Source organism: Echinops telfairi, unplaced genomic scaffold (genome assembly GCF_000313985.2).
Source record: "Echinops telfairi isolate 266 unplaced genomic scaffold, ASM31398v2 ScPeMD7_18;HRSCAF=68, whole genome shotgun sequence".
Lineage (NCBI taxonomy): Eukaryota > Metazoa > Chordata > Mammalia > Afrosoricida > Tenrecidae > Echinops > Echinops telfairi.
Genome location: NW_022103915.1, coordinates 86,919,035 through 86,941,241, shown reverse-complemented (window position 1 = coordinate 86,941,241; position 22,207 = coordinate 86,919,035). Strand labels below are relative to the sequence as shown.

At 45.4% G+C, this 22,207-nt stretch overlaps 3 protein-coding genes and 2 non-coding genes across 5 annotated transcripts in view; 4 read left to right on the top strand and 1 right to left on the bottom strand.

Annotated features, from left to right (window-relative positions):
* The window catches only part of LOC101641999 (epididymal secretory protein E3-beta-like), a 26,549-nt gene extending 17,285 nt beyond the window's left edge, over positions 1-9,264 (bottom strand). The window contains exon 1 of the mRNA XM_004698878.2: positions 9,037-9,264. The gene's annotated coding sequence lies outside the window, so the exon portion shown is untranslated. The remainder of the gene's footprint in view (positions 1-9,036) is intronic.
* TRNAY-GUA lies at positions 8-96 on the top strand. Its single transcript is given in 2 exon segments — positions 8-44; positions 61-96. It is a non-coding gene; the product is annotated as a tRNA-Tyr (tRNA).
* TRNAP-UGG lies at positions 1,304-1,375 on the top strand. The gene has a single exon. It is a non-coding gene; the product is annotated as a tRNA-Pro (tRNA).
* A 1,120-nt stretch (positions 9,265-10,384) lies between the features above and the next one.
* On the top strand, positions 10,385-16,715 carry ANG (angiogenin). Its single transcript, XM_004698879.2, has 2 exons — positions 10,385-10,551; positions 16,090-16,715. The coding sequence occupies exon 2, from the start codon at positions 16,108-16,110 to the stop codon at positions 16,561-16,563; it is 456 nt and encodes a 151-aa protein (XP_004698936.1). The 5' UTR covers positions 10,385-10,551; positions 16,090-16,107; the 3' UTR covers positions 16,564-16,715.
* The window catches only part of RNASE4 (ribonuclease A family member 4), a 17,407-nt gene continuing 5,666 nt past the window's right edge, over positions 10,467-22,207 (top strand). Inside the window, exon 1 of the mRNA XM_045287742.1 lies at positions 10,467-10,551. The gene's annotated coding sequence lies outside the window, so the exon portion shown is untranslated. The remainder of the gene's footprint in view (positions 10,552-22,207) is intronic.

Here is a 22,207-nt window from a genome sequence, read left to right as displayed (position 1 = left end):
CGTGCTCCCTTCGATAGCTCAGCTGGTAGAGCGGAGGACTGTAGAGGCGTGTATGCGGGCATCCTTAGGTCGCTGGTTCGATTCCGGCTCGAAGGAAGAGCTTCTTTTGATCCTTTGGACTCGCGGTCACAGATTGAGAAATTCCCACCTTCCGTGGCTGCCTATTTTATGACGTCTTTCACCGGAATTGACACTTGTCCAACTATTCGAGTTTCACGTCTCCAAAGTTGAAATACAGACCATTTTAAGCGCCTTTCTGAAAGCAATTCTCCCAGTCCCCAGGATAGAGATTCTGTTACCGTGACCAGGTTGTACTAGCCTTCTGTTAGCTCTTGCTGAGAGCCCAGGATTGGGGGTGCTGTGGCCTGAACGGCTGTGATTTGCAGACTGGATCCCCGAACTACATCCCGGGGTGGGACTTCCTTATGTATGTATATATGTGTAGACACACATACACACACGATCCCCGAACTATATCCCGGGGTGGGGCTTCCTTATGTATATATGTGTACACACACACACACACAAAACCCTTATGTATATATGTGTACACACACACACACACCCCTTATGTATATATGTGTACACACACACGATCCCCGAACTACATCCCGGGGTGGGGCTTCCTTATGTATATATGGGTACACACACACACACACACACCTTATGTATATATGTGTACATATATACACACAGTATTTTATGCAGTCCCACAAAAAGATTTGGTGCCCCTGCGACTGAAAGGAGGAGGAGGACTGGGATAAGACTGGGAGAGAGAATTCCAGACCGAGAAAACAGTTTGGGGCAAGATGGCAAATTTGATCCGCCTGGCGCGGAAGTGCGCGGGGTCTGGCTGGGGAAGAGTTAGGCACCGGCCACGCCGGGTTATTCCCGGCCACTTCCAGCTCCTCTGGCCTCTAGGGTCTTCGGCTTTACGCGCTGGCAGCCGACCCAAGGCACGCTTTCCAAGCATCCCAACGGGGACTGGAACCCTACAAGCCGGCGGCGGGGCTGGGCGCGACCCTCCCACGCCACCCGGTGCCCGCCGGTCTCCTGCCAGGCTCCTGCACGCGGCTAGAACCCGGGGGAAGTTCGGGGGAGGCCGTACGCTCAATGGCTGCGTCTTGTCCCGCACGTGGATCGGGGACGACAAACGAGACCGGAGCGAAACGCGCCAACGAACTAAGCAAGGCAAAGGGGAAATGTCCCCAAGAATCAAAGCTCTGGAACCACTTGCACTCCATTGCGGACTGAAACTTGACAGGGAAACTCAGAGGGAACCCAAACGGATGCGGTGCACCATGGCTCGTTGGTCTAGGGGTATGATTCTCGCTTTGGGTGCGAGAGGTCCCGGGTTCAAATCCCGGACGAGCCCTGTGCCTTTTTAAAGTAGGGTTTGCCACCCCACTCTTACGGACGACTGCAGATCCAAGTTCTTTACAAAAGTTCTGTGCAGACACCCTTGCGTTTTGGACTCTCCTGAAAAGATGAACAGCGAGCAGCGCTGAATAAACTCATGGCCGCCCAGGGCTGATGACCTGGGTCTGGTCAGAATTGCCGGGTTCGTGGACGGTTCTTTAGAAGATGCTCTAGACGGGTGACCTCCGTCTGCGGATCTGAGGCCTGCACTGGATGGCAGGGGGCTGAAGGCTTCCGAGGGCCCCGCCCGCTGCCCACCCGCCGGCCCGCAGGAAACGGGGCGCGGTCGCACCCACACTCAGGCTCGCGCGCGCGACGACCTCCCGCCCCCTCGCGGCACCGCACCCTCCCCGCGAGCGCACACACACATACCCCACCCTGCGCGCGTGCAGACACACACACACACACACACACACACACACACACACACGCCCCACTGTCGCCCCCACGGATCCACAGCAGGACTTCCCGAGCAGTTCCCCAGCGTCCTACAAGGCAGGAAGAAGTAGGTGAGAAACAAACGCGTCCCCGTTTGTGCCGCTTTGCTCAGAGCTCGAGGTGGGTCCACACTCCTTCTCCCCCCGGTTGGTCCCTTGGACAGGAGCTTTTGGGCAGGGGGTGGGGGGTGGGGTGTGTGTGTCCCCGTTTGGGACAGCAGGGCGGGGGGCTGGACTGGAGGAGCTGAGGAATGGAGACAGAAGTTACAGCTAGCAATCCCGCCTTCCCAACCAGGAATTGGGCCCAGATGCCTGCGTGGCTGCTCTGCTGTCTAGAACCCAGTTCCAGAGGGAGACCTCGGGATCCCTGAACGGAAGGGAGAACCGGGGGTGGCCCCCACGTCCGCAATACTAAGGATTCTTCCCGTCATACCCAGATTTATCACCAAGTTAACGAGCCATAGACATGATCCCTGAAAGTTTATAGTCTTTGCCTCACCAGACTTAAGAAGCAGGCCTTGCCCAGTTTTTGCAAGCATACTTGACCTTAGAGACTAGTGTTTTCGTCTGTGCGTGTGTGTGTGTGTGTGTGCGCGCGTGCGTGCGTGTGTGTTTACTCTCTTCCGTCTCCTCACCCTTAACCCACCTTTAGCAGCCAGTGTTGCGAAATTCTTGCAGCCACGTTGACAACAGCGTCTTCTCCAAGCTTTCTTTCTGGAACTTTGGGAGCCTGAGCAGTAAACACAGTCCCAACACCAGGTTGGGGGCTAAGGAAATGCAAGACTCTTGTGTCCTGACATTAACGGAACCTTACTTATACTAACTGCCGTCGAGTGGATTCCGACTCATGTGACTCATAGGGTAGCATCGCCCTTAACATTTTCCCAGACTGGAACCTTTAATGGGTGTTGTTGGTTCCGAACTACTGACCTTGAGGTTAGCAGCCTAACTCATAACAACTATGTCACCAGTGGTCTATCCAGAATCTTACAAAACCAAATTCTGAGCCAGCTAGTCGATGATGACTCATAGCATCCCTATAGGACAGGGTTGAATTGCCCCTGTGAGTTTCTGGGACCATAACTCTTTTGGGAATTGAAAGTCCTGCCTTTCTCCCGAATCTTACAGGCAAGTTACAAATGTAAACGCTGGAAACCCAAGTGGCCTAACTAACCAGCAATACATGGCCAGAAGCAGCCACGACTATTCCAAGACTACAAAGCTAGTCACTGGTTGTTAGTGCAGGAGGATAATTCTGTATCCGGATGCCAATAATTCAAGTAAGCTTTTACATCGCAGATAAAAGGAAGAGCAAAAGATGTGGGGTGGTTTTGTTTTTTTTCAATTTCAGAAGTACTCAGTGTAAGTTTCCTTTAAATAGCAACTTCCAAGGTCACTTTTAAAATTAGCTTTGATTTTCTAGAAAATTACTGGTATGGAAAATAAAAGCCATGTGGTACATTAGAAAGCTTATCATCATTTGTGACCCTGGGCAAATCATGTTCTTTCTTTGTTTTTGGGTTTCCTGGCCTGTGAAATGAGGGGTGGGCCAAAGTGTGACTGTATGTGGGAGGTGTGTTGCAAACTGGCCGCTGCATAAAGAAAACAAAACAACAAATTCACTCTCATCGAGATGATTCAGACTCATAGTAACACTGTAAGGAGAGGTGTAGAACTGTCCTTCTATGTTTCCAAGACTGTAACTCTTTCCAGGAGTAGAAAGCCTCATTTCTTTTTCACAAGGAGCCCAGAATGCCACCAAAGCTCCTTATATAAAAGATGGTATCCTATCTGATGTGGAGAAGGATTATTGTTTGGAAGGGCAGATGGGAAAAGCATTCCAGGGCTAGAAAAGTGGCCTTGGCTATTGCTAGAAGAACAGATGTCGGGTTACCTGCAGGCAAAAGTAAGAGGTTTGCCAAGTTACCGTCCGAAGAACTTGCTGGTGCGAGTCATACATTAAAGTAGATGGCTCAGAAAGTGAACTGGTGGAAACCCGCCTTCGGGGTTTTCATTTAATCTACTTTTCAATACAAAGTCAACTCTGCAAATCATTATTCTCAAAGAACACCTTGAAATCTTTGGGAGAGGGACAGGAGGGGTAAAGCTCAGAGTTTGCAGAAAGGTGAATGTTTAATCCTTGCCTTTGTTTGGAAATACAGGCCTGTCAACAAGACTTTGCCCCCTGTTTGCCTGAATGAATAGTCTCCCTGCTCCGTGAGCCTTCCGCAACCCTTCTCTTCAGCGGTTCATGTTTTCAACCATTGCTTCTGTTAATGGAAAACCTTTCATGCGTCCAAACAAACCTCACTGCCATTGAGTCTGTGCCGACTCACAGTGACTCTATGGGACAGAGTAGACGTGCCCATGAGTTTCTGAGACTGTAACGCATTACAGGAGTAGAAAGCCCTGTCTTCCTCAAGTGCCACGCTTAGAGACACGTTTACCCTGTCCTGCAGGGTCGCTGTGGGTCAGAATTGCCTCAATAGCAGTGAGTTTGGCTTTTAAAAAAATACTAGATGCATTTTAGTGAAATTTTTCCAAGTTGTTTTTTCAAAATCCTATTTTCTGTTTCAACATAAGCTCACTGGGCCAAGATGAGAAAGAAAAACAAACAAAAGTGGGGTGGTGGTGGGGGCGGTGGAACAGCAACTCTATCATTCATCTGACTGGTTCTTTTGCATTGACAACTATGTGGGCAGGTTGTGATGCCCTTGGAGAGGAATTTGTGGAGGTCAAGAGGCAGGAGGCCGCTCCCCAGCACAGGTGTACAACTCTAAAAGCAGAGGCCACTCTCTGGGTGAGGTGGTCCCTCAGGCCATGGACCCCATGTGTGTGGTGTGTGGTGTATGGTGTGGCCGAGTCATCCATCTCTGCTGTGGGGCGAGTTCTTAGACAAGGGCTGTGTTGATCAAGTCCTTCTAGATTGTAGGAGTGGGCTGCTCCTTCCACTGGGAACTGCTGATTCAGTGGGGTGGGGTGGGGGGTGGGGGGGATGCAATGGGCCTGGCGGCTGTCCTCCCTAACCAAATGCCCCAACGAGAACTTTGTTCATTGTGTTATGATGATTATTGTGGTTAGTATATAGGCAGCCGAAGGCTTCAGGTTGAGAACTCTTTAGAACTCTGTTTCAACATCTGTTTAAAAAGTGAACAGGTGAGTAATTGAGAATGGGTCTACTGTTCTCAGATGGGATACTTTCCCCCAAAGAAGAGAGAGGACATTTGGGCACACTCAAGGATGAAAGAGAACCTACTAAGCAAGGTAAACCTGGCTTTCCCATGCTTACTGGGTACCTCGTCCCTGTCAAGGGTTGTCAATTGAAAAAGAAACTTTGATTCTATAGGGAAGTGCTGTGGGGCGGGGAGACAGGCAAATGCCAGCCATAGCTAGATGCCGACTCTTTAATGTAGTGACAAAATGTGAAATTGTTCACTGTAGTAACAATTAGTAAACAAGCAAGTCTGTGCTTACCTTGCTTATTGGGTCATCTGACACTGGGCACAGAGTTGCCAGGACAGGCCTCACTCGATGGCCCCCAACTCTTGTTACTTCTCTTTGCTCCATCAACATGTGGAGCTTAGATGTACTGGCCAGAGTTTGCCTGTCCCTTTTTAGAGACTCCAGGAACATGGAGGCCCCTGGGACTGAGGGAAAGTCAGTTTGTGACAGTTTGCTAAGTCCTCTCCTCCAGACTCTTTGAGCTGCTCTTTCTTTTAGCTCAGCATTTGGTTGGGGTGGCCGGAAGAGAAGAGAAGACCAGGCAAGAAAAGTGTCTGGGGAAAGGGACCAGGCGGAGCTGGGCCCCAGTGAAGCTTAAGGTAGGGGACTTGCCCTTTTCCACATTGCCCCTGCTTGTCCACTTTTCTTTAAAACTGCACTTACCAAAAATTCTTCTTCAGTTAGGCTCTAAAGCAGTGGTTCTGAACCTTCCTAATGCCGTGACCCTTTCATACAGTTCCTCATGTGGTGGTGACCCCCAAATCATAACATTTTTTCATTGTAATTCATCACTGTAATTTTGCTCCTGTTATGAATCAGGCAACCCCTATGAAAAGGTCACTCGACTCCCAAAGGGGTCATGACCCACTGGTTGAGAACCGCTGCTCTAAAGTAAATGGTCAAGGACGTGTAAACTAATGATAGCTGTTTAAAGAGTCTGCCCTCCTAGGGGGGTTTGTATTGGAACGGAATCCAATATCTGAAAATGAAATTATACTCTTATTGGTGGAATTTCAGAATTAACCAATAAGCTAGAAGAAGCAAAGCTTCCCTGAGAACGTTGAAAGCTTCTGGTTCTACCTGGTAACCAGGCCTGCCTTGTTGTTAACTGCTTCCAAACCTATTCGTGTTTATGAACATTAAGAGAAGCCAAAGGGGTTCCCATAGTTAGCAATGAGGAATAAGAAAAAGATCCTGAGGCTCATAGTCTGGAAAAGGAATTCGTCTAGTTCACAAGCAATTGATGGTCAATTCCCAGGTATCAGTCACTGTTTCAAATGGTAGGAATAAGACCAGGACTCTCTTCTCTGAGAGTTCCGTCAAATGGATTGAGGCGAGCACAGGAAGGAGAGCAAGTCGTCATCACAGACGGATCGTAAAGAGCCCATGTTTCCCTGGTTACACCAACCTGAAGGAAAACCAGATCCATCCCACCTAGAGGAGACTTTAGATCAGCTCATGTTCTTCTCGGAGCACTTGGGAAGTTTCCAGAAGCCTGCCGACATGCTGGTGGAATAGCCCTTCTAGCCTCTGCAAGAAGGTTGCCTTTTCGCCCCTTTCCCACGCCAGCCCCCTGAATGAGGGCCGTCATTGTCATAGAAAGGGGCAGCACGGCTGAGAATAGCTGAAGATGCCAACACAGTGTGCCCTTTTCTTCTGTAGAGTGTACGTGATTTAGTCCGATGCTCCAGCTAATGTTCCAGACTACACTCAAATGTGCCCCCAAAGGATCCTCAAATGTGGGGGAAGATACTTTGACTGCCAACCTTGTAGTATTATTCTAGACACTGGATTGTAAAAAGTTCATGAAGCAACCTTGATATTTCATTTCTTTTTATTGCCATGTCCTCCTCTATCTAGGGCCCAGGGGGCTGGATCAGAAGGGAATTTGCACATACTCTACACCCCTCCATGACACTCCTCCATGCCCTTTATCTGTTTCTCTTGCCCCCGCAATATTTATTCTCTTAGGATGAGACTCGAAATCTACAAAAATAGACTTCTCTGAGGCTGACTTACCAGCCTTTCAGACACATCTAAAAGTTTAGGGCTCATGCAACTTAAGCCATCCTCTGAGGACCCCTGAGGACTCCAGGCTTGCCTTAGTAGAGGGGTGTGCTGAGCTTGGTGAACCCACAAAGAAAGCAGTCGGCCATCTCTGTTATGGTGCAGCAGAACCAAGGAGGTCAGCACGAGGAGGCTCATAGAGAAAGTTGCTCAAGTCTAGCCTGGAAAGATGCGGGGCTTGCAGTCTGATGACTATTTATTGCCTGTCTGATCTTGGAACTTCCTCATTAAACAAACAAACAAAACCTAGACAAACATCGCTCACCTCACCCAGCCCCGGTGAGGATGGAATGAAACCATATAGGTGTGAGCTTCATAAAATGCAAGGTGTTCATTGACACTGATTATTATAATGATTTGAAGTACAGTCTTTTTACTGGCAAGCAATGCCTTAGCTACCGTGACTCAAACGCACTGCCATCCGGTCGATGCTGACTCATAGCAACCCTGTGGGATAGGATAGACCTGCCCCTGTGGGTTTCCCAGAGTGTAACTCTTTCCTAGGCGTAGAAAGCCTCCTCTTTCTCCCCTTAGCTACCTAGTGCTGCAGTCCCAGAAATATCACAAGTGGGTAGCCTTAGCAAACAGAACTTTGGTTTTACTCTCAGTTCAGGAAGCTAGAAGTCTGAATTCAGAGGTCTTATTCTAGAGGAAGGCTTTCTTTCTCTGTTGGCTCTAGAGCAGTGGTTCTCAACCTTCCTAATGCCGTGACCCGCGTTCCTCGTGTGGTGGTGACTCCCCCAACCATAAAAGTATATTTGTCGTTACTTCATAACTGTAGTTTTGCTACTGCTATGAATCATTATGTAAATATCTGATATGCAAGATGTATTTTCATTGTTACAAATTAAACATAATTAAAGCATAGTGATTAATCACAAAACAATATGTAATTATATATTGTAAAATGTTTATGTGTTGTCCGATGATCTTAGGCGACCCCTGTGAAAGGGTCGTTTGACCCCCACAGGGGTCGCAGCCCATAGGTTGAGAACCGCTGTTCTATAGGAAAGATCTCCTTAGTTTGTTTCCTGCTTCCTTGGAGAGTTCCATGTGTCTCGGCATCTATCTTACCCCACCTCTCCTCTCTTGTCTGCTTGTTTAATCTCTTTTATATTTACAAAGAGAGAGACTCAAGGCACCCATTCACCATTCCTGCTTCATTAATCTATCAAAGACAAGCCACTCCCAAATGGGATTATGACTATCAGCATAGATACTAGAATTGACAGGACATATTTGGGGGGGACATAATTCAATCCATAACACCCCACCCTATGGTCCCCCTGTCTCCATGTCCTTGCTATCCGCAAAACTCATTCACATCATCCAAGTCTTTGAAAATCAACTTCCAGTTCGAAACATTAGCTTCTGAATCATCTAAACCAAATATGAAGGAAACTTTAGGCCAATCTTGGGCCAAAATTCTTCTTCATCTGTGAACCTATGAAATCTAGAATACAAGTTATCTGTTTCCAAAACACAATGATAGAAAGGGAACATGGCAGACATTTCCATTACAAATGGGGAAAATTGGAGGGAGAGACAGGAATGCAGGCACCAAGAAAGTTCGAAACCCAGCCCAACAACTTGCATCAGCTCTCAGGGCTGGACCGTCATCCCGCTTTTCTGAGACTGCACGTTTGGCCACACCTTCTGGATTCTGGGTTGAAGCTTGCTGCCCTAGGCTTCAGCTCTGCCTTCCAGGCCTACTGGGATGGCAGTTGTGCCCCTTCACCTTTAGGTGACCCTGTTCTTCTAACCTACCCCCTCAGTCTTTGCAGGCCCCGTTCTTTTGCCTCTTGAACATGGTGGTCCCACATCCTCCACTTTGAGCAGTGGCCCCATATCCCTGCTATACCTTAAGAGCAGCCTCACACTACAAACCTACCTGGTGAAGAGCTGACGTTTTGGAACCTGAGATCCAGGAGACCATGACCCCACCCACGAAACCCAAGAAGACCTTGCTTCTCAGACTCCTTCCAATAGTTCTGCAGCTCCAGGGATGATGATCTTCTTTTCTCGGGCAACACAGATGTATCCCTTGTGTGTTAGTCTGGGTTGACTAGAGAAACAAATTCATAGACACTCATATGCGTGTAAGAGAGTTTTATATAAAAGAGCAATTGTATACTGAGAAAACACCCTAACCCTGTCCAGATCAAGTCCATAAATCCGATATTAGCCCATACGTCTGATACCAGTTTATAAATTCCTCTTCAGATTTACGCAGCACATGCAATGACACTGAATGCGTGAAGAACACAGGCCAGTGGGTGGAAAGTCTTGTGGATGCAGTGGTGGTGGAAGCATCTCAGCACTGGCGTGGGTCTCCACATGGCTTCTCATGCTCCAGGGCTCTAGTTCCATCAGCATAGCTCCATGTGTCTTGTCAGCAGGACGACTAAGCAGAGACTCTGAGTCTGGCCTCTAGTGAGCTATTTATCTCCTTGGCACCTCCAAATGAGGTCATCAAGCTGCAAACTGATTGACAGGCTAAACTCTACCCTTCGCTTTTAATAGTCTGAAGTTGATACCAGATTACGTAATTCCCACACCTTGTTTCTTGCCTGTAGAATCCCAAGATGCAGTCAGTGCTCTTTCGTTTTGTTCTTTCTCTGTCCCCGCCAGGTGGGTGGAGCCATCAGTTACAGGCTTAACCTTTTTAACAAGACTTTGTGTCATCATGTCCTTGATGAACATTCTAGGAAACATGAATGTTTATGGATCAACATTTTTCAAATCTTTACATTCTGTTTCATTTTGCATAAGAAGATGGCACAGATATTTCTGGAGCTTAGTGACCGGGACAGTGAGATGAGAGGTGGAGGACTAAGCTGTCACACAGCTTCTTAGAAATGCTTTCCTGGCTGTGAAATCTATGGAGTAACCAGCTTATCATCCTTTATTGCAACCTACATATGTGGACTCAGCAAATGCAGTGGAAAGCAGCCTGCTGGGAGATCAAATCTTATTTTCGGGCTTCTTCGGTTCTTGGAGTTGGCAATAAGGTCGCAGAGGCGATATCTTATTGCGTGTCTGGATGAAGCCGTGGTGGTGCTGTCATGGGCAAGAGTAAGAGCCACAGGCACCAGAAGAAGGCAGATTCTGGACAAAACACCGTGTTTATCAAACTTTGCCTTTCAAAACACATCTCTAACCCATTTCAGAGGGTTAATATTTGACCCAATCATAAGGGGAATGACTGCCCTCGATGATCACAGAGCAGCGCCCTTGATTTCCAGGTCTCTGCCAGGGATTGGGGATTGTCGATTCTATTCTCCCCACCCCGTTCATCTGAACACTTTATAATCTGCATAGGAGGGGCCTCCAGGACCACACATCTGGAATCCAGGATCAAAGAACTGGAGCCCAACTTCAGTTAAAGGGAAGCAGCCAGCATTTTGTAAGTGTCTTCTCCTGGGTACTCTATTGTTATATTTGTTTGTAGAGATACTATTTCAGGCCTTCCATCAATTTTAGCGAAGTCAATTCTCCCCTTCAAAGCTTCTGGGTCCAAGCTCATGAGGCAAGAAAAATGAAAATTAGAGTCTAAAGTTTAATACGAAAATAACTTTCTTTGGGGGTGGTCTATATCAGGACAATGGGAAATTAGTGAGAAGGCGAGCAAGTGCAGGTTTAGGAGAGATTCTGACATTGTGAGAAGGCCCCCAAAGATGCAGCTGGAGCCCTGGGCACCAGCAATATGTGCGGCATAGCCAGGGAGCAGCAGAAAGTGTCCTTTCTTAGCACTGCTGCCTTCTCACTCCTCTGGTAATTCCTGTCCTTAAAAAAGATTTGGATGCTCTTTGAAAACAAAGTAGACTACATCTCAAAAACGCAGGAAGGAGTACTCTGGCAGGGGGAAAGGAAGGCAGGGAGGGAAGTAGGGTTAGATGCTATGTTTTCACTTTTAGGGATATTGCTCTAGAATATATAAGCATGTGAATTTACATCTATGGAAATGATAACTGTAAGCAGCCAATTAACTCCCTGATGGTGGCTTTCTTAAACACAAACAATTGTTTGAGAAGAAGAGACTGAATATTAATTCTCGTGAAGACTAGGGAATGGGATAAAGTTAGTCTGAAAAACAAGTGGGACAAATTCAACCGATGAAAAACTGGCCGTCACTCAGGCTAGAGGGAGGGAGTTAGACAGAATCATCAAGATGTAAAGGCCGGTAGTCTTGCCTTGGCCTAGGGAGATTAATTCCTGCCTTATAAATAATGTTGGGGTTGTTGGGTTTTTTTCAATCCTTTTGGGGGGAAATTTAGAATAGAATATTGCATGAGGAAGTTGTGAGTAGAGAACAGATGTTGGCCACAGTGAAGGCAATCTGAAATTAGGGTTCTAGATGTCTTAGGGAATCAATATTACAATAAGCCTAAGGCACTTGCTATGAGATGAATGTGCAAATGATAAATCAGAACAAAAATACACTTCACCTCTCCAGAGGGGGATAGAAGGGCCTTCCACCCCCAAAGAGCCAGTGGCCTTTTAGGAGGCAAAACCTTATGGAATATCACTCCAATGCCTTCACTGGTGGTGCTATACGGGCTCCGTTTTCATACTGCGTATTAAGGGACGATGTGTCTCCGAGCGATTGGACTGCATGTCGCCTTGTCATCCGTATCTCCTAGCTGGTGCTTTGCACCACCAACTGAACTTAAAGAAACACATCTCTGACATTTCATGGTCACTGACCTACTGATGAAACTAGGAAATGATTTCTTATCTTTCAGGCGAACCATTGACTGTCAGACTTTAAGAGCTAGCAGCTCTTATTTGGCAGACTGACAGACTTAAGCTTGGAGAAGAACATGAAGTCAACCATTAAAAAAATTAATTATTGAGCTGCTCCCTGCAAGAAAGATGTGGCAATCTGCTTCTGTAAAGATCACAACCTCGGTCATCCCAGTCCTGTAGGGTTCTTATGAGTGGGCCAACCCCAGGAGCAGGCATTGTGATTCAAGGGTGAATAACACGGACTCTGCCCCACTGCAGATCATACACCAGAAAGTAACTCTGACAAGTAAATAGGTGACTATTTGTCCAAGATCATGAGGATAATGGCATCCTTGGAAAGGACACCATGAACCTGATCACCGGGGAGATCTTTCTTTTGCAATGTCCTGAGCTTTGCTGCCATTCCTTGGGCATTTATAGCTAGCAAGGAATCTTTGGTTTTAATCTCTAAATCACAGGGAGTTGGGATAGAGACTCTAGACAAGCTTGCCAACTTGGACTCCCTTCTGTGAATGCTGGCACCTTCTATGAGGTTAGACTAACTCTTGGACAACTAGAAACACATCAGCCACATTCTTATCCACCACTGCCACCCAATGACTCTTTGGGGGTGCTATCAGTGCTTATTCTACTTCCTGATTTTTTAACTCTGGGATTCTGGTTCCAGGCAGAGGGCTGTGAGCTATGTGACCTCTAAGGTCCCTTCCGATCCTGAGAGCCTTTGATTCAACAATTGCCTTTGATGTTAAAGAAACCAATATTTGCTTTTACAGAGCCACAGACTTAATTGATTATAGATCAATATAACTTTGATAGGTTTTGCAAAACACTAGGAAGTGTACAACACACCCAGGAGAAAGGAACACACAATGTCCATGTGAAGAGCTCAGTACAGAGGTAGCTCAGAAGGAAGCCCAGCAGCTAGTTGGAACAGTGACAGTGTACGAGGACAGAGTCATTTAGCTGTGGCTCTCCCTCTGCAGTCACACATTGCTTTCCTTCTAAGCTTTCATGGATACCTTCAGACTTGATTTGATTACAAATTATAATGTATGTGTTCAATTAAAAATTTCCAGCTGCTATTTACATTTCACTATTGTGAGAAACCAAAACATCCCTTAGTTAATAACTTAGTATTCTTCAGTAGTGCACCAAATTCTTCTATGGTTATTATAAACAAACAGACAGACAAAGTGGAACAACACTAGATGCTGACTAGAGAGGAAATTCACTCCGGCACATGCCTTCCCTTGTAACCAAGGACTTCTGTATCCTTCCAGACTTACCATAATACTCCAAGTGCTGCTAGAGCCCACGGTCCTTTATTTTATAAAAAGGTTTATCAACATATACCTCACATATCATACAACTTTATTTTTCAAGCGTATCAATAAGATTTGTGCAATCGTCACCACAATTTCAGAACATTTTCTTCTTGTACTCATTGTTAAGCTCCCCATTTCCCCCAACCTCCCCTGCCACACCCCTAGGCAATAATCAATCCAGTCACTGTCTCTATAGATCCGCCTATCCTGGATTTCACATACAGAAAATCATATAAAACACAATCAGGAAGCAAAAGCAGATCAAAACAAAAAGGACCAACAAAAATGACTAGACAAAAAAACCCCAGAAAATATTAAAAACTGAAACAACTTTAAAATGGGTCAAAAGGGAGAACAAATGATAAGGCGTTCCTTTTCAACCTGACTCCATCTGCTGTAATTGACTTTACAGGAGAAGAAAATCCCATCGTTCTCTCAAGGAGTGGCTGGGGGAGGGGGGGTTTGAACTGCTGACCACAGCACCACCAGGGCTCCCTGCCTCATAATTGACTTTCCCATGCTCTCTGTCATTAAGGTTATTCACATTCCTGGACTAGGGCCAGAGAGGATACACGGATGGCTCAATCCATTGTATGGACCCTGCAAATGAATTCCGGGCTTTCACTCTCACCCATGGCCTCCTGTGGTCAGGTGTTCACAATCTGAGCTCTGATACCATTCTCTCCTTCAGGTTTAGATGTTATTATTTACAATCCTTGGATCACACAGGCCAGTGTGCTTCTCCCATGTGGACTCAGGTGACACCTCACTTAGTTGGTTGCTTGTTTTAAGACAAGCCTTTGAAAAAAGTACCAATTCTGACATTAAAGACCAATAAAAACTACCCCTTAAAAAAAAAAGACAAGCCTTTAAGACTCCAGATGCTAGTCTTTCTGACAGCTGGGCACCATCTAGTTTCTTCACCATACTTTGCTGTAGCACCCATATCCTCAGTGATCTCTTCATGAGGGGCCCATGGCGTTTCTTAAGGGCTACCAAAATATTTATGAAATGTAAAATAGTGTTCATTGACTCCACATGTGCAAAGAGACAATGTGCATATTAACATAAAATTATATGTCTATGAAAAACTTACATTTATTTTTCGATTTAGAGTTCATAAGAATTTCATCACACTTTAAGAAGAATATAAAGGCCAGGTTTTTCTTAGTAGGTGTGATGATTACTGGCAGATTATAGCCAATCATAAAGTAAATTACTTACTCATAAACCATTCTAAAATCAAAATGATTTAAAAGTTGCAGCATAAAATCATCTTTATTGTTAGATGTGGGAGCAGACTCTTATGTTTGGCATAATGTGGAGAAGACCTAATTAAGATGATTTTTAAAGGCTCTATATGTTCTTTAAAATCATTCCTAGGGGGAGGGAGGGGTAAAAAAAGGAGCTGATACTAAGGGCTCAAGTAGAAAGGAAAATGTTTTGGAAATGTTGATGGCAATATATATACATGTGCTTAATACAATTGAATGATGGATTGTTATAAGATTTATAAAAGCCCCCCTCAATAAAATGATTAATAAAAGAAAGAAAATGTTTCCTACCATACTCGTGAGGGTAGAGAACAGTGAACATATCCTCTCTGGAGGATATGACTTGAAGGGCATGACCTGAACTACCAGTGGCAAGTGCCAAATACCCTTCCATTCCCAAATCGGCCTATCTCGTAGGAATAGTATATTGAAAGTTGCTTCTGTTTCCTTATAGCCCATATTTGCTTGATTATGTTTTAAATCATCCACCAGTGAGCTAAAATGATGCTCCAGGGGAGAAGCCGTATGTTGACCCTGCGTTTGCATGTCTCTGACATGCCACCCCCCACCTGAGATGCGTGCATTCTGCCATTGGACAAGTCTTGGGCGATTGTGCCAGGAATCCATTTCTTCGTCTTCTTTAGAGAGAGACGTTGATGAAACATCACTGCAAAGTGGAAGGCCTTGATTTGATGACCAGGTCTATGGAGTTGCTTTTCTTTTACTCTTTGGTAACATCCTTAGCCTGCTCGGTGACTCTTTCTGTATATATATTCAGAAGGAAGAAACCGTGGACCCTATTTTCTGAATTGTGAAAGAGCTCTCATGATAACAGAAGATGCTTGACTCCCTCCTCCAATCCCGGGCTGAGAATGGACTCCAGACCCACTTCTAAGCTTTGCCTTGCTTCTTCCAGGGTCTTCTTCCTTCCTTTCCAGAGAGTGCACAGGACTGTCATTCTCAGGCACGAGCCACCTATTTCAAAGGGAGGTAAAAGCTAGCGGGAAACTGCTCTTTTCCCAGATGGCTTAACTGACCCGCCCTGGGGCTCGGCCACCAGCCAGCCTGTGAGCCGTCTTTCTCTGTCTTCCCAATCTTCCCAGAGCTCACCTTCTAGGGAACCGCTTTAGCTCAGTAAACTGGAGCTCTCCTTCCCCAAAGATATCCCAGGCTCCTTGGGGAGGAGGTATTCGGTGGGTCCTGATGGCCTTGTATTCCCAAGACCTAGCACAGGGTTTGGTACTCCGGAAGGCTGAGGTCATATTTGTCCCTAAATTAATTAACAAGTGGATTTAGGGGATGTGAATGGGCTTGGCAATACGAAGGCTGATAGGACAGTCACTACTCAGTGATCCTCGTGGAAAAGAAAGAATGGTTGGGGCCGGACGTTGTGCCCAAGAATCTAGAAAGCAGACTTGTCAAAGAAGCAGCTCGACAGGAGACGTGGCGTTGAAGAAAGGGAAAGGAGAAATGACTAGGTGCCTGCAGATCCCTGGTTCATGATACACCCTGTCAAAGAAAACAGTCCCTATGCTTCCGGCCTAATTTTGCAATGCTGTTTTATGCCCCTCCTACACCTCCTTTTGCCCTTGGCAGGGCCCTCTGTTGGAAGAGATGGTGATGAGTCTGGGACTCCTGTTCTTGGTCTTCATGCTGGCGCTGGGTCTGACCCCCCCACCCCTGACTCAAGATAACGCCAGGTACAAACACTTCCTGAGCCAGCATTATGATGGCAACCCGCGGGGCCGGAATGACAGATACTGCGAGAGCATGATGGTGATCCGAGGCTTGACCACGCCCTGCAAAGAGATCAACACCTTCATTCACTACAAGAAGGGCAGCATCAAGGCCATCTGCGGAACTAAGAATGGAATCCCACACGGAGAAAACTTAAGGCGAAGCAAGTCTCCTTTCCAGATCACCACGTGCAGACATGTGGGAGGGTCCCCCCGGCCACCTTGCCGGTACAGAGCCACCCAAGGCTTCAGAGACATTGTGGTCGCCTGCGAAAATGGCTTACCGGTCCATTTTGACGAATCTCTCTTCCTCCGACAACCAGCAGGCCACTAACCCCGAGCTGAGATTGGCATCCTTCCCCTCGTTTTCCTTCCACACCCCAGAGTGGTGGGGGCAGCATTCAGTGCCACGGGCCCAGAAAATGAACTGCCTGGATCTTTTGTTTTCTGTTTTACAACCTGGTTAATAAAATTTTTTGAAATGTGTCTGAAATCAGTAAGAATCAAAGTCTTCTCCCTGATTCCTGGTATATTGCTCTCTCTCCATGTTCTCTATTCAGCTGTTCGCAAAAAGGACGGGATGACCTAGAGTTGCCTTTTCCCCATCAGTCAGTTCTAGGGACAACAGGGAGGTGGGCTTTACCTTCCATGCAGATAATGATCATCAATTGATGTTACAGAGAGAGCTAGGGAAATTCCACAGCCCGTACCCCCTGAGTAGGATTTTCAGGTAAAGCAAATGTTTTGTATTGTTTTTTTCTTTTTTAAATAATTTTATTGGGGGCTCGTACAACTCTTATCACAATCCATACATCCATCCAGTGTGTCAAGCACATTTGCACATTTGTTGCCATCATCATTCTCAAAGCATTTGCTTTCTACTTGAGCCCTTGGTATCAGCTCGTTATTTTTCCCTCCCTCCCCGCCCCCCTTTCTCACAAACCCTTTATAATTTATAAATTTTTTTTCATGTCTTACACTGACCGACATCTCTCTTCACCCACTCTTTTGTTGTCCATCCCCCAGGAAGGGGGTTATAGGTAGATCCTTGTGATCGGTTCCCCCTTTCTATCCCACTGTCCCTTTACATTCCTGGTATTGCTACTCTCATTATTAACCCTGAGGGGGTTAATCTGTCCTTGATTCCCTTTGTTTCCATCTGTACCTTATCCTGGCTTCTTATTTGTACCAAACAACTCATAGATCATGATGAACAGGTTTAATGGAGCCTTCAGACTACAGCAGGTCTGATGATCTACTTCTAAAAATTAGCTAACAAAACAACCCCATGGATCACAGCAAGATGTTGAACAACATCTTGCTGTGATCCATGGGGTTGTTTTGGCATAGCTTCCAGCGGTCCTAACAGCATGCAAGCCACCCCAATGCAAAGAACTGACAAATGGGTGGCGGTATTTAGAAAGTCATTGCTAAAAAAACTACAGTTGAGGTCAGTAGCTTAGCTGTTTTGTGAATTTATAGTAGTCACAGCATTGGCTCTCCGGCTTTCTGCATTAACCTGAAATGGGTCAAATAGGTAGCCCTACGTCCAGGTACCCAGGCTATGTTCAGAGAGAAACTAGTCCTACTAAAAATATTCCAACTAAGGGAAGACAAGGGTGGAGAAGTAAGTTGCTAATGCACCCTTCCCACAGGAGTTTCTCCATCATTATTTACTGTGTCTCAAGATCGAAAGCAGTGTCGTTTCCTAAGAAAATAGGGGCAAAGTCTTCTAAGCCCCTTATTAAAAACTTTGCCCTATTACACAATCTCAAACGTGAGAAAGCCCAATTTTTGATAGAAAACATGAACCCCTTCCTCAAGTTTTCTAACCAGGACTATCTTCCTGAGGACAGGCAAAGTGACTTCATGTAGGTCAGGGCTCCACTCAAAGTACTGACAGTAGGAAAGTCAAAGGCATGAACTGTTGTTATGGATTGAATTGGGTCTGCCCTGTCCCCTCACCCCGACTGCACCCCACCCCCAAATTATGTATGGTGAATCTTAACTCCTAGGCCCTTGGATATAATCCTGTTTGGTAATAGTGCTTTCTTGGTTATGTTAATGAGGCCAAAGCGGTGTCGGATGTATGTTAAGCTAATCATTTCTGAGATCAGAGCAGATTAGGCACAGATGCAAGCAAGGACAAACGGGGAGACAGATGCCACCTGGACATCTTCAAGAATAGCAGGAAGAAGAGTAAACCACTGCCATCGAGTCATTCCGATACACAGTAACCTGTAGGACAGTGGCTTTCTGATGCTGTCAGTGTGTCAGGGTGCAGAGAGCTCCACCTGTCTCCTGCGGCGTGATTGACTGGCGGGTTGGAGACGCTGACATTGTGGTTAGCAGTTCAACTCGTAATCCTTACACTACCCAAGGCTCCCCCCACCCCAGCCCACCTTGAACCAGTGCCCTGAATTTGGGATTCTAGCCTCCTAAATTGTGAGAAAATTAATTTCTGTTCATTAAGGTCACCCATTTGTGGTATATATTATCGCAACCCTAAGAAACAGAGACAACCATTATTTTATTGATCATATCATAGCTGTGAAAGCTCACATCTTCTTCAAACATCCACTGAGAACATCATTATAACGTACCTTGCTCTGGGGTTAGGGGAAATTACTGTTTCACAGGAAATCCCATGACCAGGGGATCAGGTTGTTTCCTGACCTGCTGGGGGAAGCTCATCCTTAGCTAATCCTGGTACGTTTCACCCTGAATCTCTTGTTTTCTCACAACCAAAAGCTATTTGGAATGAAAACATCAAGGCCCACACAAGTTATTTATCTCAAGCAAATGCTTTAAAGAATCGAAGCCTGTGTCGTTTGTGCTTCGTTGACCTCATAAGGAAAAGAGACGAAAACTACAAGATGTCAAGTGATGTAAAGAATGGTGACAACTAAGAAAGAGAAGTCTGTGCAATTTAGCGAAGAACAATTTCTCCCGACACACAACATAAATTCCAGGAGCTGAAAGCTCATAGCTTACAAGTTGTTGTGAATCCGTCTCTTTGAGGCCTTCCTCGTTGTCACTCATCCTCTACTTTACCAAGCAGGGCATCCTTTCCAGGGACTGGTTCCTAGGATAATGTGTGCAAAACCATGAGAGACAATATGTTGCCATTCTCTATTACAAGGATCTTTTGACTATCTTTCCTCCAGCATAGATTTGTCTGTTCTTCTGGCAGCCACGGGACATTCAATATTCTTTGCTGATGTCTTAATTTGAACGCATTAATTCTTCTTCGGTCTTGCCAGTTTGCGTGTTCATGTGAGCCGATTGAAATCAAAGGGGGTCGGGCACTTCTTAGCCAGCCATGTGACATCTGTGCTCTTTAACACTTCAAAGAGATCTTGTGCAGCCCTGGTGCCATAGGGCTTACGAGTTGGGCAGCTGACCGCAAGGTCAGCAGTTCCAACCCACCAGCTGCTCCTCGAGAGAAAGATGGGACTTTCTCCTCCCGTAAACAGTCACAGTCTTGGAAACTCACAGGGGGGTCGTTCTATCCTGCCCTGTAGGGTCGCTGTAAGTCAGCATCCACTTGAGGACATTAAGTTTGATTTTGATTTGTCTAGTGCCGTACATCCTTCGGTTTCTTGACTATTACACCCATGGACATTGATTGTGGATCCAAGTAAAAGCAAATCCTTCTCAACTTCCCATCTTGTATCTGTTTATCATGCTGTTGCTTATTGGTCCACTTAAGGACCTTTGTTTCCTTAGGGTTGAGGTGTAATCATATTGAAGGCTCAAGCCCATTTCACTTTCACAGGTCTTCCTCCAACTCAGGTGCTGTGCTCACCCCCCAACCCCCCCACGCCGATAGTCCACCTTCCTGGATTATTTGCTCAGCATACAGATGGAGTAGGTATGGTGAAAGGCTGCAACTCTGACACACCCCTTTCTTGAGCTGAATCATGGACTCTTGCTCTGTTTTTGTGTGAACAATTGGCGCTTGATCTATGCACACCTTCCTCAGGGGCACAATGAAATGTCCTGGAACTTCCATACCTTGGATGTGATCCATAAGCGTCATGATCCACAGTTGAAGCCTTGGCCGTGTCAATAAAGTACAGGTAAACAGCGCTCTGGTCTTCACTTTCACACAAGCTCCTCGGACATCAGCAAAGCTGTCCCTCCTCTTGAGTCCTCTTCTAAATCCAACATGACATTCTGGCAATTCCCTGTCGATGTCCTACTGCAACCATTTGTAAACTATCTTCACAACATTTTACTTGCACGTGATATTAATGATTTTGCTAGATAATTTCTGCATTCTGTCGTGTCACCTTTTTGTTGTGTCACACATTCTGTTGTGTCACCTGTTGTGTCCTATTTGAATGGGGTACAAATAGGAATCTCTTTCAATCCATTGGCCAGGCAGCTGTCGTTCAAATTTCTTTGCCTAGACAAGTGAGTGCTTGCTGACACATTCCAATTGATATCCGTTAGTTCCTGGAGCCGTGCTTTTTGCTATAGCCTTGGTGCAATTTCAACTTCTTCCTTCAGTACTTTCAGTTCTTGATTATATGCTCTGCATGAAATGGTTGAGTGTCAAGCAATTCTTTTTGGTTTGGTGACTCTGTGTATTCCTTTCACTTTCTTATGATACTTCCCGTGTCATTTTATTTTGCCCACACTAACCTAATCACGTATTGTCATCAAGTTCATCTCAACTCATACCAAAACCCAAGACTGTAAATCTTTATGGGAGCAGACAGCCTCATCTTTCTGTTGAGTAGTCGTTTTGAACCAATGCTTACCTGATAGTGTCACTCGGACTCCTATGTGGCTATAGAATCCGTCAATATTGTAACTCAAGGCTTGTATTTTTTCTTCAGTTCTTTCAGCTTGACAAATGCTGAGTATGTTCTTCTTTTTTGGTTTTCTAGCTTCAAGTCTTCACACATTTCCTTATAACACTTCACGAAATCTTCTGGTCAGCTCTTTTACTCCTTTATTTCTTACAGTCGCTTGAGCTATTTCTACATTCAAGAACAAGTTTCAGAATCTCTTCTGACATCATTTTTGTCTTTTTCTTTTTTCCCTTTTCTATCTTTTTAATGACCCTTTGCTTTCTTCATGTGTGATGTCCTTGATGTTACCTCAAAACTCATCTGGTTTTCTGTCATTTGTGCTCAATGTGTCAAATCTGCTTTGATATGGCCTCTAAATCTGAGTGGGTTAGACTCAAGGTCATTCTTTGGCTCTCTTGGACTTGTTTTAATATATTTAGCCTCAACTTGAACTTACTTATGAGCAATTGGTAGTCTGTTCTACAGTTGGTCCCTGGTCTTGCTCTGTCTCTCTGTTGACATTGAGTTTCTTAATTGTCTTTCCCACAGATGTAGTCAGTTTGATTCCCATACATTCCCTGTGGTAAGGTCCACGTTTTAGTCACCATTTATGTTGTTGAAAAAATATATTTCCAATGATTAAGTTATTGCTCTTGCAAAATTCTTCCATGAGCTCTCTGACATAATTTCTATTACCAAGGCCATATCTTCCAATTAACTATCTTATTTCTAACGTTTGCTATCCAATATCACCAATGATTATCAATGCATATTTTTTTTGTGTGTATTTGATCAATTTCAGACTGCTGAGGTGGCAATATTTTTTCAACTTCTTCATCTTTGACATTATTATTGAGAGATGTTTGCAGCTGCTTTATTCTCCTTGTGAATTGTGCCCTATCAACAAACTCAGAATTGAAAAGCTTTGCCCCTCCCATATCACTAAGGTCGAAACTACTTTAAGGAAACAGTTCTTCCCCAGTCGTATCTCGAGTGCCTTCCAACCTGCTACTCCTGCACAATACCAATGTTTGGTTGCCATCTATATGATTTTCACTGAGCAGTTCATAAAGAAATGGACCATCTCTTCCTTTCTCCTAGTCTTTCATAGACTGGAAGCTCTGTTGAACCTGTCCACCATGGGTGATCCCACTGGTATTTGAAATCTTGGTGGCA